Source organism: Heloderma suspectum, chromosome 3, assembly GCF_057233095.1.
Source record: "Heloderma suspectum isolate Gila_16-S chromosome 3, 16-S_ref, whole genome shotgun sequence".
NCBI classification, from domain to species: domain Eukaryota; kingdom Metazoa; phylum Chordata; class Lepidosauria; order Squamata; family Helodermatidae; genus Heloderma; species Heloderma suspectum.
Window position 1 is genome coordinate 286940504 of NC_139460.1, and position 12916 is coordinate 286953419.

At 44.5% G+C, this 12916-nt stretch overlaps 1 protein-coding gene across 1 annotated transcript in view; it reads right to left on the bottom strand.

Moving 5' to 3' along the window:
• Nucleotides 1-12916, bottom strand: part of SLC9A9 (solute carrier family 9 member A9) — a 458836-nt gene that overhangs the window by 177644 nt on the left and 268276 nt on the right. The window contains exon 12 of the mRNA XM_084847219.1: nucleotides 3256-3409. Within this exon, the coding sequence (XP_084703345.1) occupies nucleotides 3256-3409 (154 nt within the window). The remainder of the gene's footprint in view (nucleotides 1-3255; nucleotides 3410-12916) is intronic.

Consider the following 12916-nt stretch of genomic DNA (forward strand, 5'->3'; position numbering starts at 1 on the left):
GTCACTGCCTTCAAGAAATGTTGAGAAGTACTGGGTGCTTCCAGACCAGGTTTTATTGTGCAAATTGTGCAAATTGCCCTGACCCATTCATGGAATTTTACAGGAGGTTTGTTTGTTTGTTTCATTTCATTTCTATACCGCCCAATAGCTGAAGCTGTCTGGGTGGTTCAGAAAAATAAAAACCACAAGATACAGCATAAAACAATATGAAATATGAAAGCTTAAAAGCACAATATAAAAGTACAACCAGAATAAAACCTAGCAGCAATGCATAGGTTTAAAATACAGATTTAAAACATATTTAAAACAGCAGAGCTAAAAGACTAGGATGCTAAAATGCTGGGAAAATAAAAAGGTCTTCACTTGGCACTGAAAGGAGTACAACGTAGGTGCCAGGCGAACCTCTCTAGGGAGCTCATTCCACAGCTGGGGTGCGACAGCAGAGAAGGCACCCTTCCTGGTAGCCACCGCCTCACTTCCTTTGGCAGGGGTTCCTGGGCAAGGACCCCTGAAGATGATCTTAGGGTCTGGGCAGGTACATACAGGGGGAAGTGATCCTTCAGATAACCTGGCTCCAAGCCATTTAGGGCATTGGATATTAATACCAGCACTTTGAATCGGGCCCAGACATGGACTGGCAGCAAGTGCAGCTGGAAAAGTACTGGTGTAATGTGATCTCATTGGCCAGTTAACAATCTCACTGCCCTGTTTTGGACCAGCTGAAGTTTCCGGACTGTTTTCAAAGGCAGACCCACATATAATGCATTACATTAATCCAGACGAGAGGTATTCAGAGCATAGATAACTGTAGCTAGGCATTCTCTGTCCAGATAAGGGCCTACTTGGTATATCAGCCTAAGATGATAAAAGGTGCTCTGTGCCACTGAGCCCACCTGTGTCTCAAGTGACAATTCTGGGTCCAAGAACCCCCCCAAACTACAAATCTGATCCTTTAGGGGGAGTGCAACCTCCTCCAGAATGGGTTGAATGTCACCTAGCCGGGCAGATGAACCACTTACTGACAATACGTCCGTCTTGTCTGGATTGAGTCTCAGTTTAATGGCCCTCATTCAGTCCATTACCATGTCCAGGCACTGATTCTGGACAGCCACTGCCTCACCTGAGTTTGATGAAAATGGGAAGTAGAGCCGGGTGTCATCCACATATTGATGGCATCTCAGCCCACACCTCCAGATAACCTCCCCCAGCAGTTTCATGTAGATGTTGAACAGCATAGGGGATAAAATAGAGCCCTGTGGAACCCCATGACATAGTTGCCAAGGCACAGAGCAATAATCCCTCAGCACCACCTTCTGGAATTGGCCATCCAAGTAGGAGCTGAACCACTGTAATGCAGTGCTTCCAACTCCCAACCCAGACAGCCTATCCAGAAGGATACCATGGTCGATGGTATCGAAAGCCGCTGAGAGGTCCAGGAGAATCAACAGGGTTGCACTCCCCCTGTCCCTCTCCCGGCAGAGGTCATCCCACAGGGCGACCAAGGCAATTACCATTCCAAAACCAGGCCTGAAGCCTGACTGAAATGGATCTAGATAATCCATTCCATTCAAGAGTACCTGGAGTTGTCCTGATGATGTTTAGACATCATCATATTCTCCTTGTAAACCTCCCATGTTTTCCCACCATGTTTTCTGCCTTTTTCATTTCCACAAAAATAATCCATCCATGACCTTTGATTGCTAGTGCTAGGAGATGGCCATCTGGAAGCACTCTTTGATTGTAACCATAATATTTTAAGTAATGCTAATGAAGCAATGTTCCAAAATGCTCAAAGTGCACCCTACACATTATGTCAGTACTTCTTACAACAGCCCTCCAAGGCAGACCAAGAGACAGTGGCTTTTTTAAGGCCAACTTGTGCATTTATGGGATGAGCTTAAATTTGAACCAGTGACTTCCAGCTCATAGCACATACTCTTAACTAGTGCATTAAACCACTGTGATGGTGCAAGATGGCACTGCTGATGTGGCACTGGCGTTGCTTAAAGGAAACTGATACATTGATGTATCTCATTCTCAATCTAGATAATCCTTAACTGAACAAAGGTCTTTTGACTAAACAACAAAGGCAAATAATTTATACTCAGGAATGTCATTCTGAATGACATGTCTAAGTAAATGGTTCACAATTTACAACAAATAATTAATACAATGTCACCAGCATGGAAAACCTCTTCAAAAATCCACAGTTCAAATTTACAGTTAATAAACTGAACAATTAAAAATAATGGTGCTTTGTCAGATAATATTTCCAGCTCGTGTAAGAAGCAAAAAGAAGATTAAATGAGTAATGTGAAAAGTATCTGCGACAACCAACTGCATCCAACACCATACGCACAAAATTGAGATAATGTTTTTTGTTTCTTTGTCCTCCTTCCGGGGAAAGTAGATATGGCTAAAAGGTAAAGGTGTCCCTAACCAGTCGTGTCCGACTCTAGGGTGTGGTGCTCATCTCCATTTCTAAACCGAAGAGCCAGCACTGTCCGAAGATGCTTCCGTGGTCATGTGGCCGGCATGACTGAACACCGAGGTGCACGGAACGCTGTTACCTTTCCCGCCGAGGCAGTACCTATTTATCTACTTGCAATTTCTTGCTTTCGAACTGCTAGGTTGGCAGGAGCTGGGACTGAAGACGGGAGCTCACTCCATCATGTGGCACTCGGGTCTCGAACTGCTGTCCTGCCGACCTCCCGGTCTGCAGTTCAGCGTCTTAACCGCTAAGCCACCGCGGCCCTCAAGATATGGCTAGTCCAGCCCATTGACTTAGATTTTGGCGACAGCTCAAAACATGACTCATGGCAAATGGTCTGTCCAGATCCAAATGATTAGATCCAATTGACCACGGCAAAATCTAGACTCTAGATTCTAGATCAGTTCTAGATCAACAGCTGTACTTAGTTCAGCAGGAGCAGCCAGCTATCCTGGAACAACACCTGAGCAACAATGTCCACAAGAATATTGCTAAGGTAAAGACGTTAAGCTAGCAGCATAGCTCTTCCAGGCATCCATTCCAGAAAGCAAACCTACTTCCAGGCACCCATTCCAGAAAGCTACTGTAGCACCTCATCTCAGGAAGATGCTTCTTGATTTTAAGCTCCTTTTACTTTTTATGCCTGTCCCCTTTGTATCAGTTATGAGTCACAACGAAGGATCACGATAAGAGAAAGATGCAACAAGTGTGAACAATGCAATTACTTTTCAACATTGGCTTATGAATGGATAACGCAGACTAACCTGATTTGGAGCCATGTAAGCATCGGTGTGGTGCCTCCTCCAAACACCCAGACTGTGAAGAACACGATTAGTAAGGTAGTTGTAAACATCATTTGCTTAGGCTGAGATTCTGTGTCCCGTATAGCCAGTGCAAATGCTATTGCACCACGTAAACCTTTAGAAGACAGATGGAGGGGGTGAGGCGAGAGAAGAGAAAAAACACGTCATGTTAAAAATGTGGGGAGAAGAGCAATATCTCAGCCAGAATTTTATTTTAGGGGGCAGATCACAGCCCTTTGAAAGGTGAGTGTTTTCTGTGCCCTGGGAGATGGTGACCAGCCCATTCTAGATGAATTGCTCTTTCCTTAAAGGATCAGATTCAAAGTCTGGGAATGCTGTTACAGCCTGCCTTGTTTTTGGAGTCCCAAGTGGCTTCTGTGGCATGGAGTACCTTTCACCAGGTAAGCATGGTGCATCAGCTATGACTCCTCCTGGACAGAAATAGCTTGGCCACAATTATTATGCTCTGGTAGCATGCTTTTTAGATTACTGCGAAGCACTGTACACGGGGCACCTAGATTACTGACTAGGCCTGGGAAAATTGAATACATCTTGCCATTTTAAAACATTGGCCCCTGGTCCATTTCTAAGCACAATTCAAAGTGTTGGTTTTAACCTTTAAATCCCTAAGTGGCTGATATACCTGGGTTTCCCCAGGTATATTGCCTGTGTATTAGGATCATTCTCAGAGGCCTTTCTTTGAAGCCTGCTGCTATGTGAAGTGAAATAGGTGTGACTGGAGACCAGGCCTTTGTGGAACTCTTTGTGGTGGTGCCCTTTGGAAGTGGTGGTGCCCTTTGGGAAGTCTGCATGGTGTCACATTTGAGAAATATGGCATCATGTGGTGCCACATTTTGCATAGGAAAAAAAAGCATTTTTATTTCTCAGGCATTTTATATTTATTAATTTTTAACTCTGTTTCTTGCTAGTTATGCTCTTTGTTGTGCTGTTTAATTAATTTCATTAATAAATCTCATAATTTTGTGTAAGTCACTCTGACAATCTTCTGGATTGAAGAGTAGGGTAGCAAACATTAGAAATAAACAAACAATGTCTACAATGCAATCTTAGGTTGGTTTTATTCAAGATTACGTTGTCATGGCTTTCTTGAACGCATCTTGGGAGTTGTAGTTTAGTGAAGGTATTAAAAATCCTCTGTTAGGGAGCCCAAACCCACCTCACAGCAGCTACGGTTCTCAGCAGAGCCAGCGTCATGGTGGGGGACCTGCTGAGGCCCCATACTCCAGTGGGGGGCCACTGACAAGACCCCCTAGAGTTGTTCCTCCTCTTCACCATTGCAACCTGCTTGTTCATCTGCCTCTCTGGGCCAGACAATGGTCATGGTGGTGAGAAGGAGGAGCAGTAGATGCCACTCGCTACTTCCTCACTGGCTCTCTATGCCTGTCAAGCAAGCGAGTGGTAGCAATGATGAGAAAGAAGATGAAAAGAAGCAATAGCAAGCTGGTGACAATAATGGTGAGAAGGTAGGCTCACTGAGGGAGCGGGGCCATGAGGGTGTCTTGCCCAAGGGTCCTCCAAAACCTGGAGCCAGCACTGGTTCCCAGGGTTACTTGGGGGCAGGAAATGACTTAAGTTAAAACACTTGAAGTCCGCAGTGTAGATATGCTTATAGCATATTGTGAAACCTGTTTTGTTTACACAGGTTAATGGCAATCAAAAATTTGCACAAGCCCCCAAAGGCTCATGTCAAAGTCAATGTGGATCTTTGAAATACAATACTTTAGCAGCTCCCAACCAACCTGGGTTCTTTTCGTATGAAGAACACAAGAAAGCTGTTTCCAGACAGCGAATGAGAGAGTTTACAGAATTCTGTCTTGAACAGTAAAGAACAGCCTCCAAATTTGTGACTTCTGAAATGTAAGATGCACCTTGACACTTTACAGGCACCCCTCTCTCCAAAGACAGGTGACTAAACATGTGTGAAAAGTAAAAAAAAAACTTTGGGAAGTGGCCTTGAAAGACCACTTTAACAAAGGACTACTACAGCTCTTCTAAAAGCATGGGGGCTCTGAGATCTGCATGTTTTTGCATTATCTGTTTATTCAGCTGCCTGGTAGACTGCCTTTATGTAAAAGATGCTTTTCTGAAATGTGAATGCCATGTGGATTTATTACTGGAATGTTCAGAGCACTGTATTGTGGAAACAATAGCACACAGCTACTGAATGCTGAAAGGCCAGTGCTAATTTCATTCCTCTCTTCTCAAAACCTATGGTTGTTTGTGGCTCTTCAGGGAGAAAGAAGAAACAGTGCTAACTTTCTCTTTAGATTGTTGTGTTCCTGCATAGGGAGACTCACATTTCATTTATGCTATGCTGTTTGATCCCCTTCATGGATCACTGCCTTGTTGTGGCGAAGGGGCTTGCGTAACTCAGTGAAGCCATAAGCTATGCCATGCAGGGCCACCCAAGATGGACAGGTCATGGTGGAGAATTCTGACAAAATGTGGTCCACTGGAGAAGGAAATGGCAACCCACTCCAGTATTCTTGCCAAGAAAACCCCATGGAACGTATCACAAGGCTAAAAGAGATGACGCCGGAAGATGAGCCCCTCAGGTTGGAAGGTGTCCAATATACTACTGGGAAAGAGCAGAGGGTATTTCCAAGTAGCGCCAGAAAGAGTGAAGCGGCTGGGCCAAAGCTGAAAGGACACTCAGCTGTGGATGTGTCTAGTGGTGAAAAGAAAGTCCGTTGCTTTAAAGAACAACATTGTTGAGGAACCTGGAATGTAAGATCAATGAATCAAGGTAAGCTGGAGGTGGTCAAACATGAGATGGCAAGATTGAACATCGACATCTTGGGAATCAGTGAACTAAAATGGACAGGCATGGGTGGATTTAATTCAGGTGACCATCATATCTCCTACTGTGGGCAAGAATCCCTTAGAAGAAATGGAGTAGCACTCATAGTCAACAAAAGGGTGGGAAAAGCAGTACTGGGGTACAACCTCAAAAATGATAGAATGATCTAGTACGAATCCAAGGCAAACCATTCAACATCACAGTAATTCAAGTCTATGCCCCAACCACTGAGGCTGAAGAAGCTGAGGTTGATCGGTTCTATGAAGACCTACAACACCTTCTAGAACCAACACCAACAAAAGATGTCCTCTTCATCATAGGGGATTGGAATGCTAAAGTAGGAAGTCAAGAAATCACCGGGATACCAGGCAAGCATGGCCTTGGTGTACAAATGAAGCAGGACAAAGGCTAATAGAGTTTTGCCAAGAGAACACGCTGATCATAGCAAACACTCTTTTCCAACAGCACAAGAGGCGACTCTACACATGGACATTACCAGATGGTCAATATCGAAATCAGATTGATTATGTCCTTTGCAGCCAAAGATGGAGAAGCTCTATACAGTCAGTAAAAACAAGACCTGGAGCTGACTGTGGCTCAGATCATGAGCTGCTTCTTGCAAAATTTTGGCTTAAATTGAAGAATGTAGGGAAAACCACTAAACCGTTCAGGTATGACCTCAATCATATCCCTTTTGAATATACAGTGGAGGTGAGGAATAGATTTCAGGGATTAGACCTGATAGACAGAGTGCCTGAGGAACTATGGACGGAGGTCCGTAACATTGTTCAGGAGGCAGCAACAAAATCCATCCCAAAGAAAAAGAAATGCAAGAAAGCCAAGTGGCTGTCTGATGAGGCTTTACAAGTAGCTGAGGAAAGAAGGGAAGCGAAAAGCAAGGGAGAAAGGGGAAGATATATCCAACTGAATGCAGAGTTCCAGAGAATAGCAAGGAGAGACAAGAAGGCCTTCTTAAATGAACAATGCAAAGAAATTGAGGAAAACAACAGAATGGGAAAGACTAGAAATCTTTTCAAGAAAATCGGAGATATCAAGGGAATGTTTTGTGGAAAGACGGGCATGATAAAGGAGAAAGAAGGCAGGGACCTAACAGAAGCAGATGAGATTAAGAAGAAGTGGAAGGAATACACAGAAGAAATATACAGGAAAGATCTGAATGTCCCTGATAGCCATGATAGTGCGGTCACTGAACTTGAGCCAGACATCCTTGAGAGTGAAGTCAAGTGGGCCTTAGGAAGCATTACTAACAGCAAAGCTAGCGGAGATGACAGTCTTCCAGCTGAGCTATTTAAAATCCTAAAAGATGATGCTGTTAAAGTGCTGCACTCAATATGCCAACAAATTTGGAACACTCAACAGTGGCCACAAGACTGGAAAAGGTCAGTTTACTTTCCAATTCCAAAGAAGGACAACGCCAAAGAGTGTTCAAACTACCTCACAATTGCGCTCATTTCACATGCCAGCAAGGTGATGCTCAAAATCCTACAAGCTAGGCTTTAGGAGCATGTGAACCAAGAACTACGGGAAGTACAAGCTTGGTTTCGAAGAGGCAGAGGAACTAGAGATCAAATCGCCAACATTCCCTGGATCATGGAGAAAGCAAGAGAAGTACAGAAAAACATCTATTTCTGCTTCATTGACTATGCTAAAGCCTTTGATTGTGTGGATCACAACAAACTGTGGCAAATTCTTAAAGAGATGGGAGTACCAGACCAACTTACCTGTCTCCTGAGAAACCTGTACGAGGGTCAAGAAGCAACATTAAGAACCGGACATGGAACCACTGATTGGTTCAAAATTGGGAAAGGCGTACGACAAGGCTGTATATTGTCGCCCTGCTTATTTAATTTATATGCAGAGTACATCATGAGAAATTCCGGGTTGGATGAATCACAGGTCGGAATTAAGATTGCCAGAGAATTATCAACAACCTCAGATATGCAGATGATACCACCCTTACGGCAGAAAGCGAAGAGGATCTCAAGAGCCTCTTGTTGAGGGTGAAAGAGGAGAGTGCAAAAGCTGGTTTGAAACTCAACATTAAAAAAACGAAGATCATGGCATCTGGCCCCATCACTTCCTGGCATATAGAAGGGGAAGAAATGGAAGCAGTGACAGATTTTACTTTCTTGGGCTCCAAGATTACCGCAGACAGTGACTGTAGCCATGAAATTAAAAGACGCTTGCTCCTTGGGAGGAAAGCTATGGCACACCTAGACAGCATAGTAAGAAGCAGAGACATCACCTTGCCGACAAAGGTTCGTCTAATCAAAGCTATGGTTTTCCCAGTAGTAATGTATGGCTGTGAGAGCTGGACTATAAGGAAAGCTGAGCGCCGAAGAACTGATGCTTTTGAACTGTGGTGCTGGAGAAGACTCTTATGAGTCCCCTGGACTGCACGGAGGTCAAATCAGTCCATCCTAAAGGAAATCAACCCTGAGTGCTCATTGGAAGGACAGATACTGAAGCTGAAGCTCAAATATTTTGGCCACCTAATGCAAAGAGAAAACTCCCTGGAAAAGACCCTAATGACGGGAACTCCATCATGCCCCCTCTTTAATGAGCTTCTGTCGTCCATTAAAAATGTTGTTCAGGCAGGCATTTGGGGTGGGTTAGGGTATTTTAGAAAATGTTTTTATTGTAGAATTTTATTGTTTTAAACTGTTTTTATTGTATGTTGTACATCGCCCAGAGTGGCTGGGTGACCAGCCAGATGGGCGATTAATAAATTTAATAATAAATAAATAAATGAAGCTGGGAAAGATTGAAGGCAAAAGGAGAAGGGGACGGCAGAGGATGAGATGGCTAGATAGCATCACCAATGCAATGAATATGGACTTGAGCATGCTCCGGGAGACAGCGCAGAACAGGAAGGCCTGGCGTGCTATGGTCCATGGGGTCACGAAGAGTCGGACATGACTTAACGACTGAACAACAAATGCTGTTTAATGCCTATGCAATAAATTTTACAATGTTTTAGGAGGAAAATCTATTATGTTTAAACCAAAATGTATATCAGTACAAATTTCATGGTGCCAGGAAGTCATGGTTCTTGAGTTCTGGTCATGATGGGTAGAACCGTATTTATATCCCAATCAATTATAATTTGGAAGGGAGCCCTCCCGATTTTAGTTGAATTGACTTCCAAGGAGGGATGTTTAGGGTGCCATGCTGGTGTGGTGTGGTGAGTTTGGCATCGTTGGGTAGCTGCTGAAGCCCACACTCTGGCAGGGGGGCCATGCCCACGGCTGATCCCTGAGCATCTTGGCTCTGCTCCTCCTCCTTGCTCTTGCTGCTGGCTCACCTGCCCCCTCTTGTCATTAAAGCAGAGACAAGAATGAGGAGATGGAGTAGCATCCTCCACTTCCCTTGTAATTCTAAAAAGGAATTTTAAATGTTTGAGACCACATTGCCTAATAAAAGGGGGCTTTTAATCTATAATGTGGCATTGCTTTTGCAATGTTAGAACTAAGGTAAAATTATATACCTAAAGAGACTAAATAAAACAGCCAAAAGATAATGGTGGAGGCACAGCTTGATATGTGCAGCAAAAGTTTCCCATACAGTGGTAATACATAAGCTAAGCAAGAGCCAACGGTATGGCATATTTACAAAGGCAGCCCCTCCAGGGTCCTTGATATACAAACAAAATAACAGTATTTTATTTTTAGCATGCCTACATTATTATTTTCTGGAAAAATACAAAGCGATTGTAAATCCCATGTAATGAGCAAGTCCTCTAAATTAAATCAGTAATTCAAGCAAGATGCTGCAAACACTTTATAGATATTTATGAATTTTATATAAGCCTCCCATTATTCCTGTGAGGAAGGAGAAGGTGTAGTGGGTTTGTTTCTCTAACCCATAAAATGCAGCTGCATCTAGAAATTCATAAAGTGGCCTTTAAATAGTGCACAACAATACTGAGAATGCTCATTCGGGACAGAAAACAAAATGGCTGGATCCAAATGAATTTCCAAGAGCTATCAGGGCACCCACAGACAGTGTAAGAATAATTCAATTTAAATTCTTCCCTTAAAAAGGAATTACAGCCCTATTTTTATAAACAGGCAGTGCACACATGTGTGGGTTTCTTACATCCTCAAGAACATGTAAAAAAACCCTTTGCCTTGCATTCTGTCTGCACCTTGTGCTCCTGCTATGCCAGAAAGCTGAATGGTTGCAAGGTACTTCAAACCGTAAAAACCTAGGTTGTTCTTTAATTTTTTTTTTAATGGACAACTTGAGGTGGGTCACAATATGCTGTCAACATGTCTGTGTTGCTATTGCCCCTACAGGCACGCTGACCCAGGAGTGCAAATGGGGCACTGGTGATTGTGCCTGTCAGCCGTATAGATTCTGTGCCTCAGAACCATTGTCCCTCACACATTACACAATAGTAAGTACAACTGATCTAGGCAAAAGAACCAAGCAGGAAAAGCCTTAAAACCATCATGTAATGTATATTCCATTCTGCAATATACAGTTGTTGTTCAGTCATTCAGTCGTGTCCGACTCTTCGTGACCCCATGGACCATAGCACGCCAGGCCTTCCTGTCCTGCGCTCTCTCCCGGAGCATGCTCAAGTCCATATTCATTGCATCAGTGATGCTATCTAGCCATCTCATCCTCAGCTGTCCCCTTCTCCTTTTGCCTTCAGTCTTTCCCAGCATCAGGGTCTTTTCCAGAGTGTTTTCTCAACAACAACAACAACAACAACAACAACAACAACAGGAAATGCCAGGGAGTGGAGCTGAGAGCATCTGCATACAAAGCATGTGTTCCACTACTGAGCTCCCAAGAGTTCTAAAGAGACAATCATCCAAGTTGTTGTTTAAGTTCCCAGATGCAATGCTATGTTGATATGTTTCACTCTCTGGTCAACAAGCATATGCTTTATCTAGAACCCTGTTGATGGATTCATCCATGCAGAGTGTGTGTGTGTGTGTGTGTGTGTATAGTTGTGGTGATGGTGGTGATTGTGCATGACTTTCCTAGGGATGTACGAAAGTCACTTACCTGTGACGAAATTTGATTCGTGGTGGGGGGGAGGCGCTCCGTCCCTCCCCCAGAAATTCTGGCCGGGGGGAGGCGCCCCATCCCTCCCCCCCAAAATTCTGGCCGGGGGGGGAGGTGCCCCGTCCCTCCTGCTGCGAATCCTGGCTGGCCTGGACTTCAAATGGCGGCGGCCGTAGCCGCCGCCATTTGCGTCCCTGCAGTCAGCCGTGATAGGCTACGTAAATGTTTACGTAGCCTATCATGGCTGAGTTAAAAAACAAACAAACAAACTGTGCATACGCAAATGGCAGTGCCCATGGGCTCCGCCATTTGTGTTCCTTATTTTGGGACGTCTAGTCTACGTAGACATTTACGTAGACTACGGCGAAAATAAGGGGAACGCAAATAGCGTAGCGTGTACACTGTTTACGTAGAACTAGACGTTAAATGTTTACGTAGACTAGACGTGCCAAAATAACGAACGCAAATGGTGGCGCCCATGGGCGCCGCCATTTGCGTACGCGCGTTGTTTTTTTTTAAACTCAGCCGTGATAGCCTACATAAAGATTTATGTAGTCTATCACGGTATTTTTTAAAAAGCTAGCCGTGATAGGCTACGTAAATCTTTACGTAGCCTATCATGTTTTTTTTTTTAACTTGGAAATGGCGGCGGTGGCAGCTGGTCGGAAGACCGGCCGCCGCAGCTGCCGCTGCCGAACCGCCGCTGCCAGGGAGATTCGCCCAAGGTAAGTCCCGTCCCGGGGGGGTGGGGGGGCAGACCGTTTCACCACCAATTTCGGGGGGCCGAATGCGCTGGCATTCAGCCTCCCCGAGATTCGTGGCGAAATTCTCTGACATCCCTAGACTTTCCTACCTCCCTGACTAGTACATCTTCTTCCAATCCTGTGAACAGAGCCTGTGTACAGTTTGTATGGATGTGGGGTGTATTCATGGGTTTGGATGAATGCATGGAGGTTCAGCAGGTACAGGCCTAGCGGCCATAACTCTCTCGGGTGGCCACTTAAGCACAGTCAAAAAACAGGAAATGGAGCACCTCCCCAAAAGACGAAGGAGGACACAGGTGTACCTGTCATTTGCACATGCTAATTCATATGTATAAACCCACATTTGGAAATAATTACCATCATTTAAACAGAAATACATCTCACCACAGTGGAGAAGACTGTGACCTCCCTGGTCTGCTGTGTAGGCGCTAATGGTTGATGATGCAAGGCCCCTGCTCTCCCTTCTTATGTTTCTTTATGTTACACCAGGCTTGGACTGGTGCCCTCGAATAGAGGACTGTCATCTGTACTGTAGAATACATGGGGCAGTATCCAATGCTGTGACTACACCAGCATAAACCAATGCCAGTGCAACATTGTTCGTGCTTGCTAGGCAAAGGGGAAAAGTGGCGTTTTGTTGCTGAAATTCAGTGGCAGAGCCACGCTGCTGAAATTCTGCGGCAAATCACTGATTTTTCCCTTTGCCTAGCAAGCGCTAATGAAGTTGCACTATCATTGGTTTATGCTAGTGCAACATCCTTGGCACTAGTGGCTGTGACTCTTTGGATACTGCCTATAGCCACCTTAACGCCCCCTCTTCCCTCCATGCATTCATTCCTTTACTCTCTAAAGCCGGAGGGTAATGCATCCTACTGAAACCCACGTGGTGCAATAAGTATTTACAGCCCAGTTCGAATATGTCTCCTCAGAACTACATTACAAGAATTTCAAAGAGGCACACTTCCTAATAAGTCTGCTTAGGATTGCAGCAGACCAT